This window comes from Euleptes europaea, chromosome 3, assembly GCF_029931775.1.
Source record: "Euleptes europaea isolate rEulEur1 chromosome 3, rEulEur1.hap1, whole genome shotgun sequence".
Classification (NCBI taxonomy): Eukaryota; Metazoa; Chordata; class Lepidosauria; order Squamata; family Sphaerodactylidae; genus Euleptes; species Euleptes europaea.
The window spans coordinates 69,666,691-69,689,240 of NC_079314.1; the positions used below are offsets into that span (position 1 = coordinate 69,666,691).

At 40.7% G+C, this 22,550-nt stretch overlaps 1 protein-coding gene across 1 annotated transcript in view; it reads right to left on the reverse strand.

Annotated features, from left to right (window-relative positions):
* Nucleotides 1-22,550, reverse strand: part of PPM1H (protein phosphatase, Mg2+/Mn2+ dependent 1H) — an 88,531-nt gene that overhangs the window by 19,173 nt on the left and 46,808 nt on the right. The window contains exons 5-6 of the mRNA XM_056847637.1: nt 10,897-10,981; nt 5,322-5,440 (exon numbers count right to left, since the gene is read on the reverse strand). Of these exons, the coding sequence (XP_056703615.1) occupies nt 5,322-5,440; nt 10,897-10,981 (204 nt within the window). The remainder of the gene's footprint in view (nt 1-5,321; nt 5,441-10,896; nt 10,982-22,550) is intronic.

The window sequence follows — 22,550 nt, forward strand, 5'->3', positions numbered from 1 at the left end:
AGGAACTGCTCCATTGCCTTAGATGTGTTTTCCCTGGCACCGTCCTAACGAAAAACCTGTATTTTCTGGTCAAATTTATTCTGCACGAAAGCTGCATACTGCTTCAGTTTTTCTAATACCTGGGATTTCTCAGAGAGCAAGTACAAGACAGTATAATGTGAGAAATCATCGATAAACAACACAAAATATCGAAAATTACCTAGTGTTGCATCCAGAGGTCCACAGAGATCACAATGGATTATTTGTAGAGGCTTTGTGGTTCTCCTTTCACTCTTCTTGGAAAGGGTCTGTTTACTCCTTTGGACTTAATGCAACAATCACAGTTAGTATCAAAATCACAATCTGAAAAATATAAGTCTTGGGTTAGATTCCCTTTTGCCATTTCCCTGATTGCTTGGAAATTGGCATGACCTAATCTTCTGTGCCATAGATTGACACATTCCGCTTTCTCACAGCACTTTGCCACATTAATTTCTTGTTTGGGAACATCTGCACACAGTTCATGGAAGTCAGCATCCTTCTCTTGAACAACTGGCAAACCGTTGCATTCCTCTGTTATCATGCAAGGTTTTCTATTTAGTGAAAATGTACATCTCGTCCCTTTTGCAGTACCTTCATATCCTTCAGCAGCAAGCTTACTCCAAGAAATTAGGTTACTTGTGAAATCAGGAATATACAAAACACCCTTCAATGGAAATTCACATATTTCATCAGCTTCTAGTTGGCAGTTCAAGATTCCAGTCCCTCTCTGGTGGGCTACTACCTTAGTTCCATTGCCCATTATTACTTCTTGAGGGGAAATCCATTCTAAGTCAATGAAAAATTCTTCTCTATTTGAGACGTATACAGTGGACCCCGAATCAAGTAGGAAATATGGAGTTTCATAAGATTTCTCTCCTCCAATTGAATAGTTAAAATGTCTGGGTTTGCTTTCATATTGCTTCCTCTCTGAGCCTCTTTGTCTCTCCTGTTCACGCTGCTTATGGAGACAGCGTGATACCTTGTGGCCAATCTCTGAACAACCAAAGCATACTACTGTAGGATAATTTCTTGATCCCATCTGGGGGGAGGGGCTCTTTGCTCGCACGCCAAAACCATTCCCTTTGAATTGGCTGTTTGCTTTCCTGTTCAGCCCCTCCCTTCTCCCCTTGTTGCTCATCCCTTTGTTTCGAAATCTGGGAGATGGAGCCTTCTTGGCAACATGGCGGTCTTTCACAGTCAGCTTATGCGCCATTTCTTCTGGCAAAGAGCGGCTATTCTCTTTCCAAAGCCCCCTTCTCATAATTTCCATCGTAACCTCATGGCAGGCATCCTTGAAAGTTATATAAAGTCTGTGTTCGATTTCCCTAATCATTGGGATATATTGTTCTGGAAGACTCATAAATAGGGAGCAAAGTTTCTCTGTTTGGGAGACGGGCATACCAGCCATCTCGATGTGTGCTAACAACTCCTTAAGTTGGTAGATATGTTCCCTTATATTTTCTCCGTCTTTGTACACCATGGAGGCTAAGTTTCTCCTCAAGCCAAGAAAATAGGGCCAACCTTTCTTGGTAAACATCTCAGTAATTATTTTCATCATCTCTTTGGCAGTTTCAGCGTCGCGTAACTCACAAAGAACAGAGTTACTCATGTTAGTTAAGATAAGATCTTGTGCATGTCCATCTCCTCTGACCCATTCGTTGCTGAGTGGGGTCGGGGGATTTTCATGAAGGTATTTGTTAAGACCTTCGGACTTCATAGCAACCGTAATTCTATTGTCCAAGCATTAAAATTGCCATCATCCAGAAGCATTATTCTGTGACGACAGTCTTAAGCACGCCCCCACGGGGTTTTCGGCTCACCTTCCTTTTTCTTCAAAGAGATGCTGTTCCTCCCGCGTCTGTAGGGAAACGATTGGATTCCACCAGTCCTTTTGGCGGCCAGAAAGCAAATCTGTAACCCTTCGAGGTTCAGGAAGCAGCTTCAAAACGGGCTCCAAGCAGGAACAAAAACAGGAACAAAATCCAGGCAAAATCATAACCTTTAAATCTGGGCAAACATAACCTGTTGGAATATCAATTGTGGGGATATTCCGGTATTTAGCAGAGTGCCTTAAGCTTAGCAGCAGCAGAAGCTACACATGCATGCGTGTGTGAAAATAAAAGGAGCACCAATCGTTTGCTCTAATCAAACTAAAGTACATTTATTGTTGAAATACACATTGGATAGGAAAGGACAAACAAGGGTCCCCTATCCTGATCTACCTTGCTAATTCCCTAGGTATAAAAGGGTATCTGCCTTCCACTCCACCTTTGGGGTGGGAAGGCCTGGACACGCGGAGCGCCCGGCTCTAATCTTGCTTGGATGATGGGCAAAGGGAATGAGAGAGAGGGGAAGTTTCCCTGACAATACATTCTCTAAACATCAAAGGGGCAGGAAATGAGGGCAAGGTGTAACTAGAGATGACCTCCACCTGTCCTGTCTATGTATCTGACTCTGTGGTCAGTTCCCCCTCTCAATGTGCAGGCAAGTGACACCGTCCTATATTTTCTTTGAAATTATCATTCCTTTCCCTACCCCACACACAAAAGTATAATGAGTAGAATGCAACAGCATGAACAGAACTAGAAGCGCTCACAGAGACAACCAAGACTCCTTGCGTGTGCAAAATTAAGCTGATGCAGCTCAAGTGGCTTCCCCTTTGCAAATCCTCCTCCCCTACCCCCAGCTAATTACCACCTTCCTCTGGTGGCTGCAGCTACTTTCAGCACAGCTACCTGGGAGGCTGTTGCTGGTTCAAATGGAAGGGGGGAACATACCGCTACTTCAGCACCCCCACAAGCACATGCAAGATACGATCTTGTAACCATTGAATAAGTCAGATTTCTTAAAGATTTTGTCAAACATGGAACTCCCAAACCTCATTAATCTGAGGTAGCAGCACCCCATCAGGTTTGTAAGTCCTTTTCTTAACATTTTAGTTTCATATTGGGTCAGGGCCTTGGGTTTAAGCCTTTTCCCAAGGAGGACAAAGAGCTTTCCTATATCTGTATCCTGAAGGGATACACTCCCAAGAGAGCAGGAATTTATTCTTCTTGAACACTTGAATTAGACAGTCCCAAGCACCCAACAGTGGGAAATGAATTTGGACTTAATGTGACATAAGCATTGGCCAGCAAATTTTAGCTTGAGAGCTCCGATTCTGGAACAGAATGAGGACTTTGTAGATATGCCCGTTACATTGTGTGTCACAAACAAACTTTCCAGGTCAACACAAAAGCGGGCACAAGGGATGTTTGGTATTAATCTCCCACCTAAAATGATTGTTTAATTTCTGGCCCCAAACCGCAGCACACCACAGATAGCAGAAAGGTGACTATAGCAGTAATGGGTGAGGCTGGAAGAGAGCTGGTCCAAAGCAAACATGGCAGCCTTGAACCAGTGAGGTAGTTGCATTGGTAGCTGCACTGGTGGCAACAGGTCTATGCCCTGAGATATGTAGAAAAAAACAACATACCTTCACGTTGAACAAAGTAACAAGGAAACAACAACACGACAGCTAATTGAACAACTTGGCTCTATTTGCCAATATACATTCTCACCCAAGCACCGCATAAACAAGGCATAAGAAACTCAATAAACAAGGGAGTTCATACAGCTTATTAAAATTATATCCTCTCAATTAGCAGTTGCACTTCAATTACAGAAAAAGGATGTATAACAGGCTATAGTCTGTAGCACCCTGTTGCTTGATTTGTGAAAGTTTTCTGTTCCTTGGTGCTGGGAGATATGCAGAGACGGCTTGGAGAAAGGAAAACACTGTAGCTAGCTCAAAACAGCTGTTTCACACACCCACATGGGGTCAGTGCTTCGTCAGTAACTACACGCTTCTCTGAGGGCATGCTACAACACGCCCCTGTTTAACTATATTGTTCAGTCTATGGTTGGAGAAGAACTGATGAAGCACTGACCCCGTGTGGGTGTGTGAAACAGCCGTTTTGAGCTAGCTATGGTGTTTTCCTTTCTCCAAGCCGTCTCAGCACTGCCATCTGCATATCTCTCAGTGCTGATTCCTCAAGTCAGCCAAGGAACAGAAATCGTTCACAAATCAAGCAACAGGCTGCTACAGACTATAGCCTGTTATACATCCCTTTTTCTGTAATTGAAGTGCAACTGCTAATTAAGAGGATATAGCTTTAATAAGCTGTATGAACTCCCTTGTTTATTGAGTTTCTTATGCCTTGTTTATGTGGTGCTTGGGTGAGAATGTATATTGGCAAATAGAGCCAAGTTGTTCAATTAGCTATGCCCTGATATGCCCTGACTCGCTAGCAGCATGGAGGAATCTGAAGCCAAGCTATGGAAGAAATATAATGGGGGGAAAGCCAACTGTGTTACAACAACCCTAGAAACCACCATGTCTGAGGCTTCAACCAAGCCTGCCAACATCAGTCAATTTCTAGGCCTCTGGAACAATCCAGAACATACAGGAAAAAAACATTTTCAAAAGATCCTACAGCACATTCACTATTCTAACCCTGCCTTTACAGAATTCAGTGGCACAAGATTTTAATCTGTTAGATTCAGTAATTAGGTGAAAGCAAATCAAACACTTCAAAGGATTCTCACATGAGTTGTTTCTTCCAGTTTCTTGGATTTGTGGTAGATGCTGAAAGACATAGCTTTATTACTTGGGGCAATTTAATCTAGGAAAACAGACTGGGATAATTAACATGGGTTACTGCCAAGGTTGCCCACATTACTGCACACTGGAAATTATCCACTAGCAATCAAAAGGTGCACAACATCCCCCCTCATGCTCTCACATATACACACTACACTCTCAATCACTGCTAAAACAGAAGAATTAACGAGTATCTCGCATCAGAATTTCTGGAGTCTGTGATGGATAAGAATCAGAAAAGAAACACATGGCAACTGGATGATCAAGAAACCTCAATAGATCCAATCACTCACCCTAAGCAACTCCAGGATTAGGCAGTGATGAGAGCTACCACAGAAACAAGTGGAATCTTTGGCAGTCAACAACAGAGGAGCTGGGAAGTGTATTCTAAGCTTCTGACTACTCGGGGTTTAAGTCCTTGCACCTTGAAGGTAGATTGCCAAGTGGAGCTCTGCACTCAGCTCTGTGGAGCACCCAAATACTTCCACTGCTGTGACCAGGTAAGACCTCTCTAAACTCAAGAGTGTGCATGTGGACACTGTCTATCCCCACACCCTTGTTCTGAAATTGTTGTGATTAAAGGTTCATTCATGAAGGACCAGGTTTTTTCCCCAAAAAATGAAGTACTTTGTGGTACTCCAAAAGCATGCTTACTTACCAGCCAGTCATGTTAAAATCTCTGTAAAGCATTCTTTTCCCAACTTCCTTACGCTGAACCCTCCTTGGAAACTCAAAGTGTGTAAACTCATTTCCCAACAGATGGGGCTGCATGTACGCCTGCAAGTGCAAAACAGAAAAACCGAAACCACAGATGACAATGACACACAAAGTTTTGTAGGCGAGCCCTCCATTTCTATCATGGTAATTTTCAGGAAAGGTGCTACCTACAAACAACGTCAACTCACCAATAAATCACTCAAGTCCATACTTAGGAGTCATTTTTTTCCACCCATTTTTGACCTATTGCAAGTGTCATTCCATATTTACCCATTTTTCACTTCTTTGCTAGAGCAGCTGCTATGTTGCTTTAGCTCATTCTTTACCAGTTTTGGACAATTTGCTTATAATTTCACACGGCATGAACTTAGATATATTATAGGTAATCATCACAGTGCAGTGCTTCACTTCATGCAGACCGAACCCACATTGCCTTATGTCCTGCACCATGCTGCACATGTGCTATGAAGAGCAGGAGGTCAGTTCTGTCCTACTCAATGCCATCTGCTTTTCTGGACAGGACTTATCAGCTATGTGGCAAGAAGGACTGCCTAGAGTCAGTCCCACCTGATTGCTCAAACAGTTGATTGGCACCAACAAATCCATCTCTCTTAGGGTCACTGAACATAGCCCCATTCCAGGAGACCTTCAGCACTGGATGCAAAACTCACCATTCTATCATCATTCTATCATCTAGCATCCTCTTACATGCTTAGGAAAGGACAATTCTGTGATGCTGTACCATACAAGGATAAAGCACAAGTGTTCTGATTTCCAAATTCAGCATGATGTCATAGATGTAGAGGAACAAATTCGTGATTTAAGCTCATCTTAGCCTAAGTTTTGTCCAAATAAGCCAAAGCAAATGAGCAAGCTAAAGAAAACAAGGGTGTTGTTAACATAGTTGTCACATGCATCATTAGATCCCCAGAATTTATAGTGAACAAACTGAACAAAATCATCCAGTAAACTGCTACCAGCAGCTTTCTATTGATGTCCCATTTCATCTCCTCTGCCAGTTAAGGCATTTGTTTAATCTTCAAACAGCTGCTGTGTACAAGGCACACCTAAGGGCTGGCTCTGCTTTTTAGATATTTTAAATTTAAAGCTCTTCATATCTGAGAAACATCTGAAGAAAGTTTATAGATTTATCTAGGGGTTATAATACCAGTTCTCAATACATGTGTTTCCCTTTTGGAAACCTTGTCCAGCCACCACTGTATTTACTGCAAAAAACATGAAGCACCTCTCTTCTGCCAAAGACATCAAACCTTTACATTCCATGGAAACAGCACCTGTACATGCTCTTTTAGTTTGTATCTTATAATACAATAACATGCAAAAGTGTCTTTGGCATTAAGCCTTCGCATTACTTGGCACAGCTCCTTTGATATTGAGGACTGGCTGGATAGGCTGAGGAGCCAATGGAAGGACAGATGCTTAAGGAGGCTACAGGCAAGCAAAAGGTAACCCAGAAAATATGAGGATTGGTGCAACAAAAGGAAGAGTAAAAGGCTACATTTTCTAATTTAGTAATAGGAGATTTTTTATTATATGAATACATATATCAGGTTTCTTTTATATCAGCTTTACATTAGTTACTTACATCAGTTTTCTTCTATCATCGGTTTATATGTACTGTGTGTGATATTGTTGGGATCCCATGAGCTTTCTTCCTTAGGTCAGCATCTCAGTAGATCCCTAACATAGTGGGTTAGTAGAGAAGAGCAAAAGTCCAGTAGCCCCCTAAAGACTAACAAAATTTCTGGCAGGGTGTGAGCTTTAGTGGGTTAGATGAGGGTATAGTTATTCCAGTTTTCTCATGAAGACTAAACTTATGCTGATTTATTAAAAGCATATATTCTTAACCTATTCTGAGTTGACCCATGTCAATATGGTTATTAATAGGAGGCCTTTCATATACTCATACAAAACAACTTCAAAGTGACAAATAGTATAGTAAGAACTCTGGGTCTTATACACATTCATTTAAAATGGCAGAAACTCCAGTAGCAGAGAGCAAGAACCAGAATCTAGACTGCCATTTATCTTTATGATAGTAGTGAACTGCTTTTTTCCCAATCTGCCATCGTCACGTTTTTATTTCCTCATATAAATTAGAATGCTTGAGACCAAAATAGAAGACTGTATGATACCAGAGTGGGTCCAAAGCTTGAAATAAAAGAAAAATCATTCATTAAGTCTGGTGTTGCCATCTGATTTTGGTAACGTATACCAAATGTGTTATCTAATGATCTCATGTTTTTACATTTTCTATAAGATTTATGACAGCTTGTTTGGGGTTCCTCCTGATTTGGCTAGCACTGCAGACAAAACCTCTCAAATATACTATCTTTCTCATTTTTGTTACAGCTTTATTCTTTGCAGTTGTCAGCAGAGTGTGTTAGCACACTGATATACACTGATGTGTGTACTTTCAAGAGAGGAAAAGAACATGTCAAACTCGTTCTTCAATACTGTAAATTGTTAAGTATGTGAGTGTACACAAAATCATATTTATATCTCCAACAAATGACTTATACTCAACATTAAATTAAGATGAAGAACTGAGAGGAAGCAGAAGAAAAGATAAAAAGTAAGATAAAAAGGGGGGCAGTTGTAAGGTGTGCTGGCAGGCGTTATACAGGTATTAGTGGGAGACTTCTAGACCTATCAGTGGTGATGGAAACTCTCTTGGGAATACCATCAAAGTAATGAAGGGTATTCTGTTGCAGTACCTGATAACAATGAGGGTAGATGAGGACTGTAGAGGAGTGTTGTTGATTTCAAACCTGACCAAACCTTTGAGATGTAGTGCTTATCTCAATTTGTATTCTTTTGAGGTCCGTACCCCCTAAAGGGCACTTCATTTTCCTAGTATTATTAGGCACTATGTGTTATGTCCAATGCATTTGAAAACAGTTTCTCTAATGTGGTTTCATGCTTCCGGTAACTTCCATGTATTTTCGTTGAACATGATCTCCATAGCCCAAGCACATTTGCTAGATATCAAAACCAAACAAACAAACCAAGGGAAGGGAAAATGGTAAAACTATTCTTCAAATCAGTTGCTGTTTTCAGATCTAACCAGAAAGGACATCAAAAGAAGAAAGCAGAAAACAGATCCTCACAGGCAATGTTTTATCTATGCTGTCTTCCAGCAATGCCCCACTCCCACTTTTAATTTAAAAGGCAAACAAATTATTTTAAATGCAGGCAAGTATAAATATTTATTACAGCTGCTTTGTATTCGACTCTGTGAATATGAATACCTCCAAAAGTAGTTCTTCCCTCTGAAACGTTTCAGACTCAGGCAATGTAGCTGAGTAGCAATAAAGTCTGCATACAGAATAGTGTAGACTCCCCCTCCCTCCACACACTGTTTTTGACATATATAGCCAGCCAAGCAGTGTTACACTTGGAGCAAGCGTTTCTGAGAAGGAAAAGCCATCTGGTCTTCACAAACCTGCCCCAATCAGCCTCTGCACACAGTGGGATAGGGTAGTAATGATGACGTGCTAGTTTTAAACTTGGATTTTAGAGACAAGAGAGCAACAGCTTGGTTTTTAGCATATGCCTCAGGTGCCAGTTGCTTTGTCAGAATTTAAAGTATAGGCCAAACTTGCCAGATGCCGTAGCTGGACAAAGGGATTTTGCTTCGGGGTTTCAAACCCTTTATTCCCATGATTAAAGTTGAAAACGCTGAGATTACCATCAACATGTGGGCCTTCCAGCATCTGCCAAGCAAGTTGGTTTTCACTTCTGGGTGATTCAAACATTTCATTTAAGAGTAGTTCACAATATATCCAGTATTTGATATATGTGGAGGTAGTCTTGGCTTTGAGCAACCTGGGCAACAACAAGGCCAGGTGTTCCCTGAAAGCTCTTGTTACTCTAGTTTACCCTTCAATCTACATTCTGGATTTACTCAGAGCCAACAAGAACACATAAGCAATCCATGAGGAAACAGTTTTAGGGGCACCGATGAAGCAGCTTGCAGTCCGTTGGTAAGTCCATCCACTGGTACTTGTCTAATATCCACCAATACAGCAGCAATACATCAAGGTCAGGGATGTATAATAATAGTATTGTTTAGATCAGGGATGGGGAACCTTTTTTCCGCCAAGGGCCATTTGGATATTCATAACATCATTCGCGGGCCATACAAAATTATCAACTTAAAAATTAGCATACCAAGCCCCAAGCAGGCAGCTACCCCAGATGACTCACACACACCATGCGCGAGCAAGCAGGCAGGCATCCAACCAGTGGCACACTCGCCCACCTGGTGGCACAGGATGGTCTGTTGCACCAGCTGGGCGTAGCCATCCAGCCACATGCCAAAGTTGCTCCTGCTCTGCATGGTCAGGGCCAGATTCTACAGCCAGCTCCTGCTACCTCCACCTGCAGGGATGAAATGAGGACACACTAGCTAAGATGCATTCTGGCCCTGCCTCCTTTAACCCATCCATTGTCACCACTTCCGCCCCCAGCCCTCTTGTAGTACAGAGGGAATACGTTTCTCCATGGCCCAGGTGGGAAAGGGTTAACACCGTTTCTTGGGCGGTCCTAGCAGCTCCATAGCTAACGACTTCTGCAAAGGGGGGGAAGGTTCCTTTTCTCGGCAAAACAAACTGCCTTGAATAGAGGCTATTCCTGTCTGCGGAAGGGGGCGGATCACCAGTCTTAGATCCTTCTGAGCTAGAGATCTGCCAGGACCCATGAAGGGCCAGACCAAATGATTTTGCGGGCCTTAAACGGCCCCTGGGCCTGATGTTCCCCACCCCTGGTTTAGATAACCCCAATTACTTAAGCATTACTCCCTCTGAAAATATTTGCCAAAAAAAAAGGATAAGAATACAAATATTGTTCCCCTTCAAAGTGAAGTGTTCCATTCTTCTAACATGGCTTTTAAAGAAGGAATGAACTTCAGAAGGATCACACAGCTTCAGAAAAGTTTTACATATCTAACCAAACTCCTCCTCAGTGCATGAGTCCACGGCTATGGCAGAACAAGAACTTTTTCTCAGGATTTTTTTTTCTAGAAAGCATCAGTCAGTATCATTTTTGCAAAACAATTCTTATGGAAATATCTGCATTAAATTAGTCGGCAGATGAGCTCAATGAAAAACAGAACTCTATAAGAGTTCTACGGAGGTTTCTTCACCAACAATTTATGTATAAACAAACACCTGAACCCACCTCTTCCACCTCTCTTGTCTGCTGGTCATGATATGTTAATGAGCTGTCAGAACACTGTAGCTGCTCAAAGTTAGAAGATCCTATTGCTCTGAATGGGTTGGATCAATCTCACCTAATTCTCCTCCTTACTATAGCCCCAATAGCTGATCCCAAGTGCCTCAGAATAGCTTTTTTTGTTTCCTCCCCTTTTCAAAACCTTTCTGATGCAGCCCAGTATTCAGAAGAGTGTTTAAAGGTACAATAAATTTCAGATAAAAATACATTTCAGATAAATTTCATCATCAATTTCCAATTTAAGTCTTTATGCCTCTTACCAGATACTGAAGACGTTGACGTTCTGTTTCTGGAGTGAATTCTGAAGACATTGGAATAATTTCTCCATTTCGGATTATTATGGCCCTGTAATATCCAGAATATGTAGTGAGCAAACTAAGGTTCTGTTCTGGTGAACAGACCTGTTTAAAGAACTGTTAGTGGTTTATGGTAAAGCAGAGATGGCATATGCCCATCGCATCTCTGTTGTTCCATTTTGTTTAAGCCTAACTGTAAAAAGTCCATTTGCCTTTTTTTTAAAAACCAACACAAAATACAAAATCCTAGAACAAAAGATGAATGAAAAACCTCATGGCAACTATGATCCCATGGTGCATGATGCCCTCTAATCAACTGTCTTCTAATGATTCATGAAATTTGCAATCCTGTCATGTCAGAATATACCCATTCTTGCAGCAAATGGAGATGACAGAGTAAACCCCATTTAAATACCAATGTTATTGGGATCTACCAAAGGAGATGTAACTCACACTCAGCTCATAAAAAGGAGGAGAGGGTAACAATGTAACAATGTAAGCTGCTTTAGGTCTACACTGGGGAAAAAGATGGATATAAATTTTATTATATTATACTTTTGCAAAATAAGACTGTTTGTTATAGCTTAAATAATCCATTACATTAACATTAGAAAGTTATACATTATGAAGTTTTTACAAGAAACGTGTGCCAAATTTTCTGTTGCTGCAACACATCATACACTCCTTTTAAATTAGAATGATTAGGAGAAAGGTTTCCTTGCATTTCAAGATCCACACAGCTATTGTGGGGCTTAAATCAGATTTCCAATAATGCACAAATACTAATCTAGCAGCTGTTAACATATGGGACATTAAATTACGCTTATCTTTTGGAATCATCGCAGTACAGCTTATCAATATAACTTCAGCTGAAAAAGGAAAGTTATGCAAATCTCTTTTACAAATAATCTATGAAAGAGAACCAATAATTTTTTGCTTTATCACATGTCTACCACAAGTGTAAGTCATCTGCATTAGGTGATTTACAATAACAACATATATCATGTGCATCTCTGTAGATTTTAGGAAAGTCATGATTGACAAGTGCCATTGGTATAATATTTTATCAGTTTTTCTCTAAATCCAAGGGAAATTGAAAAAGTTAAACCAAGCTTAAAGATATGTCTCTTCTTTCCTTCAGAAACTTCATAACCCAGATGTTTTTCCCACATGGATTGAAACAGATGTTTAGACACTTTAACTGTTGAACATGACGTTGCATGAATTTTGGAAAGTAACTCCTATCTTTTTAAAATTATTTAACCCATAATGGATAGCCCATCTTTTCACTTAAGGAAGCTTGCAAACATTAATTAAAATCACATCAGCAGAACTAACAAAGATTAAAAAGTCATTAAATGGTAGCAATAGAACAATAGCTTGTTTTTTTTTAAGTGTAGCTGATCTGGCTGTCACTATATTGTTCTGAAGACACAGGACAGAGGCTTCCATGGTACATGTGTGGCTTGCACCATGCATACTTTAAAAGGGGGCTGCCTAGCACATGGCAGATACCAGTTAGAAACTTGGGGGGTCCATACAGATTTAAATCAAGAAGTTTGAGAACTGCTGATGTGACCAATCTACAAGAGTGGACCAACCAAACAAATCCTACCCCTGCAAAGGACTCTACAGACTTAAACTTTGGTAGGAAGTGATGGCTACACTTCCCATGAAGTTCAGGGAGAAAGACAAAGAGAAAATGAAGAAAATATAAGAAGTATATTAGTGAGTGTTATAAAAGGAGATAATATGCCATTTTTCTATTCAAATGCTGCCCAGTGAACCTTCCTTATAAGAAACCATCTAAGTAACACAGCTGTACAAAACATAGTTAAATTTCACAATATTCAACAGGAGAAAATCCAGTTCCTGACTAAGCACTTATCAATAATGCATTCCTTGGAAACAAGAGAACATTTTTCAAATATCTGACCAGAAACAGTAAAAAGTAAGCTTTATTCAGTTTCGCTTAAGCAAATATAAGAAAATGGCTGCACTGAACTGTTATTAACACCATTCAACTTTGACCTTTCAAATAAACTCCCCAAAAGAAGTAGAACATATGCATGACAAGGTTTTTCATCCATTTGAACTATCCTGATATGGCAGTCAATGTATCTCCTGAACCTTCTCATCTGCAATTCTGCAGGACATGGAGGCTTATCTATTCTTTTCTAGGGTAACTGACTTTAATTAAGATACACAAGGACAGAAATCGATGCACAATGTTTTTATTGTACTTCAATGTTCACACATCCATTTTAATAACAGGTCTGTATTCTAATATCTTTTTATTAGTTGGACGCTTGTAGTTAGAGGAAATTACTGCAATCTAAAAGACATATCCATTTCATATCTTCAAGATTACTGGAGCAAATAAGGATCATAAATGCACCACACTGACTTACCAACTAATTTCTAGTATATACAATGCACATTACCATGGGACCCAGATATTCATGTAGTAAACATCAACAGATGACAAAGGCTGTAGTCTTCTATGACATTACACCTGATAATATACACTTCTTTGGATATTGGATAGCTGATAGCAGCTATCCCATATCAAAAGAAGTGTATATTATCAGGTGTAATTGCCTCTGTAGAGTAACCAAAATGTTGGATATGTGTAAGTACATTGACAGAAAATATATTCTAAAAAGTAGAGCTATTAGCACTGCACGCTTCATGCTTAATACTGCTTCTTCGTGAGTTACCGAGCAATCACAAGCTCCCATTTCCGCCCCCCACCCAATGCATCCTGGTCTGAAAAGGAAAAACACACACACATACACAGGTAGATTAAACACCTTAAAATCAGTTATCCCACACAGCCTGCCACAGAATAAAGCAGGAAAAAGCACTGGACTTCAGGCCTGGAAGTTGCCCTGTGGGGAGCCTGATACCATAGAGTTTGTGGTGTCTTCCCTTGGGTAAGAGTGCCAGAATCCACCTTCCAATTAAACCTTTTTGTCACAGCAGTGATGAGGGCATTGGAGGAGTGAGACATATTTATCTTCCTTTCCACAGACAACCGCCCAACAATTCTGCAGCCACACTAGAAAGTCTTGCTGAATTCAACAGCCACCATGCTGGATATGCGCTGCTAGTTCTGAACTGAAAAGTTCTTATTATCAGGAGAAGGTGATCAAGACAACTGCTCAGGCTGCCAAATTATTGACTCAACAGGAAAATAAATAGTACAAACAGCTCACCTTGGGCTGGTGACCTTGGGCTAGTCACACTCTCTCAGCCCCACCTACCTCACAGGGATACCATTTGATATAATGCAACCCTGACCTTAAGAATATCTCACCTCTTCTGAAGTCCATTTCAAGCATGACAAAAGTCTTACAAAGAAGAAGAGACAGAGAAGTTTAAGTGACAAAAAACAGTTTAAGTCACAAAAGATTTATATTCAAGATCTTTTTCTCAGTCTGAATTTTCAGGATTTTTTTGTCCCTTAAAATTTATATTGGATAATACCAAAAAGCGGTTCTTAACAAAACACATGAACAGTTCTGCTAGATCCCCATCACCATTCTCCATTCATCAAGAAGTCTTCTGCCTCTGTTGTAATAACATCTTAGCTGCAGGCCTGGATCAACTTTTCTTGGAAAGCATAGGCATAATTCACGATTTTATATGTTACTATTGTGTCATCTATTTGGATGCAATTACTGCCTGTGAACAAACCAATTCCAAGGACAGAGAGTTTTTCAAAAGGTCAGTTTGTATAGATAGATGAGGCAGAATAGCTTATTATGCCTGAGAAAATATGACCGAGCATGAACAACTCGAACTAATGAGACACATGGCAATATCCATCAAGAGTCTCTCCTGGGACATCCCTGTTGAAGCAGACTGCAGTTACATCAAAAGTGTGAACTGTGGCGAGAGAAATTCCCTGATGGGTCTTGTCCACAGTAAAACTAAAGAATAGTCACTACTTGTTTGCTACTATTATGGCATCTAAAGACACTAGCTTCAGTGCACAAATTAGAAGTGAATCAGGCCCAGCTTGGTAGTTTTACAACCTGATAGAAGACATAAGAAAAAGCTAAGAAAAAGGGCAATCACAAAAAATCTAAACCACATTACACACCCTGACCTGGATTGCCAAGGCTAGCCCAATCTCATCAGATCTCGGAAGATAAGTGGGGTTGGCCCTGGTCAGTATTTGGGTGGGAGACCACCAAGGAAGTCCAGGGTTGCTATGCAGAGGCACGCGATGGAAAACCACCTATGAACATTTCTTGCCTTGAAAACCCTATAGGGTTGCCATAAGTCAGATGTGATAATAGCAAACAAACAAACAAACAAACAAACAAAACACCCAAAAATGTTATACAGGAGAGTCCTTGATTGGGTTTCCTGACACATTTTTAAACCTTGAAATGCAGCTCTGGGTATGGGGCTTGGACTGGAGCAATAGTTCTAGGCTGGAGGTGGTAAATTTTCCTCCTGAACCATTCTCCTGGTAGAAATGTCCCCCACCATGCCACTATTAGAACATGGAGGAAACAGCTACAGTATGGGTGCTCAGAGCCTCAGTTTGACAAGATGGGTACTGATCAACTGAGAGATAGAAACAGACTTGAACAAAAGAAGAAGAAAGATCACATCATTAACCATCAACGTAAAGGTAGAAATGGTGTCCAAACAGGTGAAAACAGAACCAAGAAAGATAATTTAAGGACAAAGAACTTAGTAATCCTTTAAGAACCTGCTCTAAAAGGGCAAACGATAAACAGAATAATTTATTAAATTGTTTTTGAAAATGGAAAGACAATCTTGATTGAAATTAGAACAAAACAATACCCAAGAAGTCAAGAGAATCAAGAAGAAATGAATGGGCTGCCCTATCAAAGGAGGAAAAAAGATCCAGAAGTAGTAGTACAGAAAAAGGATCTTGAGGGTTTTTCTGCCAAAAGACAAATTGGAAATTGTATTTATTCTTTACGTTCAATTTCTATCCCTCCCTCCTCAGCCGAAGCAGTCTCAGGTGAATGAAGAGAGCTTTTATTAATCTACTGTAATGTCTGACTTGTATCTCCCAAGACCATATAAAATTAAAGTACAGGGCACTGAGAGTGTCTCTTTGGGTCATCCAGTGAACGCATGGTCATCCAGTTTCTTCAAGTATCTGATTCTACCATAACAACCATGTTGAATGAATGTCTTGATGCCTGCAAGTGGCAATATAAACCGTGGGATAATTTGCGGCAGATAATGTTTCAGGCTCAAAGACAAGGATGATCTTTCCAGTAACTCAACAGATGCTACATTTTACTACAATAGCATCTGCAAAAAAGAAAGACAAGAGAAGGCCTGTACTAATCTAGTGTTTTCCCACTACAATATAACTGGGAGGAATCTAAAGTTACCGCATCTCCAGGCACATTTGCTGTATGTGTATAAACCACCAAATAGATGAAAAGTATAACTAAACACAAATTGTTTCAAATAGCCGATTAACAAAATACCAATTCCAGAAAAAGGTTAGAGAGCTAGACTGAATGAGAAACTTCACTTTTGAAGAAAGGGCTCCCTAAATTCTATCGCTTTAGCACTTTTCCCATTCTCTCAGACAAACGCCAACGCCTCTGGCAAGCTAGAAAAAAAAAAATCCCCTCCCCGAGTCCTAAACAAACTGTAGAGAGTGCAGACAATGAATGGGGGGGGGTCTTTTTATTCACACTGGCCTTTTGCAGAGGTTGAGGTAGCAAGGGGAATTCATGCAGCCTTTTGCAAAAGTAAAAGTGATAAAAGACTTTTGAAGCAGACAGACGGTAAGCATGTTTTCTATCACTTTGTACAGGAAACAAGCAGAAGGCCCTCTCTCATTGCTTCCCAATGCCAGGTGAACAGCGGCTCTCTCTTTCTCTCTCTCTCTCTCTCTCTCACACACACACACACACACACACCAAGCACTGGAGAAGGAGAAACTAAAAGGACCCCCATCACTTCTTTCCCTCTTCCAAACCCACAGTGTGAAATGAAAGAAAAGACCCCTGGCCAAGTCCTTTGGTCTTGCCAGAGGACACAGGGGAGACGCCTTATCTCACTGCATGTAAGGCTTTGACAGAAGGCACAAGCAGCAAGAATCTCTCTTGCTGGTTCTGCCTTCAGAAATAACAGCAGGAAGCACCAACCCTCCACCCTCCCCAAATCTCTGCGGGTGCCAAAGGGTAGGGGCAGGAGGAGAGGGGGAAGAATGATGGCAGCCAACATTTGCAGATCCCTGTTTGAAGCTGTGGGGAGTTAAAGTAATAGGGAGTAAAAAGACGATCATAAAGACGGTTTTTCCTTTAAACACAAGCGGTAGCTTTCCTTTATTAAATGGTACATTCTCCTTCCTTCCATGTTCTCACAAAGACATTTATATACACCCTTCTATACATTTAATGAAGTAAAAAGCAGATGATCAGCTAAAAAACTCAATGAGTACACAGCCTTACTTAAATGATTTTTATTGTGCAGTCCATGGGCATGTCTACATGTTTGTGTGCTCTTCAGCGGTTGCCCTGTAGCCACCATCACATTCAGGCTGGCCCTGGAATGTTTTTTGGCAGACATTTTTTCCAGGCTCAGCCGGACCTGCTTCAATGTCTGTGTTACTGTTGACTACAGCAAGCCCATTCTGCAGAAAAATGCTTTTTGATCTATCAGCTACCCATTGAATACACACACACACATTTAAAGTCACTTTACCAATCCCTTTAAAATCATGCCAGTGAAAAGAACCAGATGAGTAGTTTGTTTTGACTGATCTGTGGCAGTAAAAGCATTAAAACGATTGCCTTATAAAGGGACTCAGTACAAATTTATGTGGCACTGGGTCAAAGGAACACATCATATATTTGCAACAATAGTGCAAAATAGACTATTCTATCATGAGTCCTCTCAGCTTTGGGGAAAAACATAAAGTGGAAGTGTTCTGACCTAAATTAATGGAGGGATGTGACCATTTTTATTTCACAGCAGAAATGAACAGAACCCTGAAACATATATTTGAAGGGGATCTCTCAACATGAAAGTTATTGGGTTTTCAGAGGACAAAACGTATATTCTATCAACTTCAGTAGTGACATTACTATCATACAGCTAAGATTTCATAGTACTGCTACTATGAGAAGCAAAATCACTCTATGTTGGTGCAATGATATCCTCAACAGTAACCGAAGATGCCTCAGCAATACTTCACCCTCACAACCACTCCCCAGTAATGTGAGTTAGGCTGAGAGAGTGTGACTGGCACAAGGTCACTCAAGGAGTTTCCATGGCAGAGTGGGAATTCAAACCAAGCAACTAGATTCTAGTTCGACACTCTAACCACTACACCAAACTGGCTCTTTACTGGTTTTACTGCTAACGAGGTTACCTATTATCAACTTATAATGTGTAACTATAGGAAGAAAGGTGGACTATAAAATACAGTAAATAATAATAACCTGGTGTGTTTTACTATTGACTTTAAAACTGACTATGTTTCTTTTAGAGTTGTTCTGCTATAAACTGCCTCTAAATAGCCTGAGGAGAAGGAAGGAAGATAAATGTTTTAAATCAATACATTTGCAGTGCCAGTGACCATGCACTAATCAAACTGATAGCTTATGTAAAGCATTCTTATGTGTATTTTAAATTCTAGCAATATGGAAAGAGGTTAAGCCAAATCTTCCATGCTAACATTTTGCCACAGGGAATGACTCTGGAAGATGCATTAAAAGTACTAATTTAAGGAGGGCCACGGTTGTTACGGAAACACCCACATTTTATTTTGAAAAAATGCACCTTTTGTGCATGAATGACTTTGTTTGTTGCATATTATTGGCCTCTCTTTTTCAAGAGGAGGTAGAAATGGCATGCTGGTTACAACTGGTCAAGCCACAAGGCAAAAAGAATATTACGCTGTATAAAGTCAAAAGTGCAATTTCACTTCTGTTGAATGTCAATTGCCATTTTAGTGCTCAAAACAAGCACCACCATCTCCAACTGTTAAGAGTATTCACAGAATGCCCTGATTCTATTCCGCATCTTTTCAACCAGAAATTATTTGAAACACAACACTGAACTGTACATTTTGACAGCGGAAGCTACAAAAAAACTGGTAAGAAGTGACAAAGATAAATCATTTGGAAAACTCTCTTTGACAGCATGCCATGATTTTTAAGGCACAAGGAGGGTCTGCCCATTTTGTCAAAAGGCACTGAATGTTGTGAATTCAGTGGAGGTGAAGTGGAAAAAACTGGCTTGTCTGAAGAATAATCTGAAGTCTGTCGACGGAAACGAGAGAGAGAAAAATTAGGCTGACAGAAACAATAAGGTCCAGTTTTACTGTAAGACACAATAAAGCAAGGGACCCATGCAGGTAGATTTTGATTAGGTATGTCAGAAAACAGCCAAGGGAGGGGGGGAAAGCCCCTCTGAAGGCTATACAAATAGATTTTCCCCCATTTGTTTACTATGCCATCTAAATATGCATGTGTCTGGCATGCATCCATGGATTCAAATTAGATTATGTGTGTACCTGTATGTCAGATGCCAAGCGAGAACAGCCAAACCAATCAGAGAATAAAACAGGTTTTATCAGCCATTTACCAGAGCCTAAACAAGCCACTGCATTTTTGTCAACTATTCCCAACAGAGCATAGTCAGGAAATTGAAGATTTAACCTGGGGTTATCTATCGAGAAAACTGTTCATTTTCTGTAGAAACAAGGGCCCAAGGGGGGGCGAAATCATGACAACATGCTCCTGGCCTGTGTCCACAGACTGGTTAAGAAAGCTATTAGGATAATCGCTTAGATTTGCCATATGTAATAATACAGACATTCAGGACTACTTAATGCAAGTAGAGGGTGCAGATGATACCCAGCTCTATATATCTTTATCCAAGTCTCCTGGTGATGCGGGACTGGTCCTAAATCTCTGATTGGCTGCTGTGGCAAACTGGCTAAGAACAAACCAACTGAAACTAAACCCTGAAAAGACAGAGGTAATGTTGGTTGGGAAAGCAGAGATCTTGAAGGACTGCGCTCCACATTTTTGATGGCGTTCAGCTGACCTTTGCTGACTCAGTTAGGAGCCTTGGGGTTATTGCTGGAGAAGCAAGTTAATGCAGCTACAAAAAGGCTTTCTCCCAGCTTGAAAAATGCCCCCTTACCTTGATAGGCTGATCTGACCATCTCAATTCATGCCACAGTGATGAGACTAGATTACTGTAATGTACTGTACATTACTCCTCCCTCAAAATCAATTCGGAAACTCCAGTTGGTGCAGAACGCCATGGCTTGGCTCTTATTGGGAGCTAGATGGAGCATGCATATTACTCCCATTCTACAGTCACTCCACTGGCTATCAGTTACCAGACTCAATTTAAAGTATTGGCTGTCACATACAAAGCCCTTCATGGCCTTGGATGCTCATATTTGCAAGACCGTCTCTTCCCCTATACTCTGCCACAACAGCTTCTCTCATCTGAGCAAGCCCTTCTGCACATACCAACCTGCAAATGGGCAAAATCAACAACTGCCCATACACGTGCCTTCTCCGTTGTGACCCCCACCTTGTGGAATGGCCTGCCTGAGAAGGTCAGGAAGGCTCCACTCTCTTGGCTTTCCGCAAACTATGCAAAACTGAATTATTCAAGAGAGCTTTTCTGTGCAGGCAACACAGTTGCACAGTAATAAACTCTGCACCACGGGGATCCTCATGGAACTAGGATCCTACTATGTAATTTTTCTATCATTTAATGTTTCATGTTAAGACTTATGCTTAGCTTCAGTTCTGTTGTTAGATTTCTGATTGATTCTACAACCCTAATCCAGTTTACTGAATAGCCCACCCTATCATTGTATTGACTCACTCTGTGTAAGTCGCCTTGAGTCCAAGTGAGAAAGGAAGACTATGAATGACATAAATAATAATAAATAACAATGATATGCAACTGTCCAAGGAAAGGTTCATGTGAACCAGATACCTATGTGAGGACAGCTCAAGTAATTTACTTAACGGGAACACTTTGGAAAAAAGGGTAGTTGAACTCATGGAAATGGATGTAGCTGACTCCATCAACAGGGCATCATTCTATAACCAGAGAACACAATAGGTAAAATAATCACAATCTCTTTGCATGAACAAATCCTGAGGACACATTTTAACATGTTCTGGCTTTGATTCGTTGTTTCATTTGTTTGCAAAGGTGAATCTTAATGGGAAGTTCCTGTCCTTTGTGGCTTGGCACTACAGTGCTAAAACCAAAAGCATAAGGAATGAATGAAACAGAAGTTTCAATGTGGCCGGTGCAAAGTGAGGAATCTGTAAGCAGAATGAAGTCCCAGAGTCGGTGTAAGCAACATAAATTCCTGTCTTTCAAAAGTAGCCCAGATAAACAAATTATATGAAGAAGCAAGCAGTATGCTTGGCCAAGACATACCTGTCAGGCACTTCAAAATCAGTTCAGTTACCCAGGGACAGGAAGATTCTTGGTGCTCACTGTGCAACAGCAAATATTCCCCTCAAAGATGAAGGGAGTGGAAACAGTGAATGCCTCTTCTCACACTTCCTGTGAAGCAAGCAGCAGCACATCAGCCCTGCCGCTGATGTTTGCACATGTGATGCCAAAACGCTGATGAACGTACAGAATGTACAGAAGCACACGGAGAGCCACTCTGGCTTCTTTCTCCCCATAAACCCCAAGGCATCAGGCACCCTCTGAAGAAGCCAGCCTCATGTTCTTGCAAAGCTTATGGCTGTTTTAGAAGGAAATCACACAACACTACCAAGGAAGAGAATTCCAGGGAAACGCTCCCAAGCTGATAACCAAAAGAATAACATAAAAACAGAATTAAGTCCTGTAAAATGAAACAGCCCTTTGGAACTATGACTTATTCAGACAATTTCTGGATCGTATTTACAGATGAATCCCATCTTTATAAAATGAGTTTGATGATAATAATCAGTTTGCACTATTTCCTTTTCACAGGGTTCAACAGAAAAAAATCCAGCCTTAAGCCGCTCCAGAACTCCTTCACACCCACGGTTCTAGCCCTGTAGTTATAACAGGAGTGTAAATCCTACTGGAAGAAGGACAATGATCTGGAAGAAAAGGAGTCAGGATATCATCACATTCTAAGCAGCAATAAAATACGTTTGCAGTCAGGACCTGAGTAAAACTTTTACAGAAGGCTTACAAGAGTAATAGTGCAATGCCATGCAAAACTCTCTCAGTTTAAACCAAATCAAAGGGCTTAGACAGGAGTAACTCTGCATAAGACTGCACATTCAGAGACAGTAAACCTCTGAATATCATTCCAGGAGGCAACATCAGGCGAAGCCCTCAGCCTCTATGCCATTGTTGGTGCTATAGAGTAATTGGCTGGCTAATGTACGAGAAAGGATGCTGGACCAGATGGACCACTGGTCTGATCCAACAGGGATCTTCTTATGTTCTTATGCACTGTAAGTGGCTGGTAAGGAAGACTGAATCTCATACATTGATTTAAATGGACTAGTCAAATCTCTGGCAGTAGGTCTCTGGTAGCTATTAGAATAAAGATGTAAATTCCCAACTATAAGGACAATAGTGTAGAATTTGTAATATGTGTGCAATCC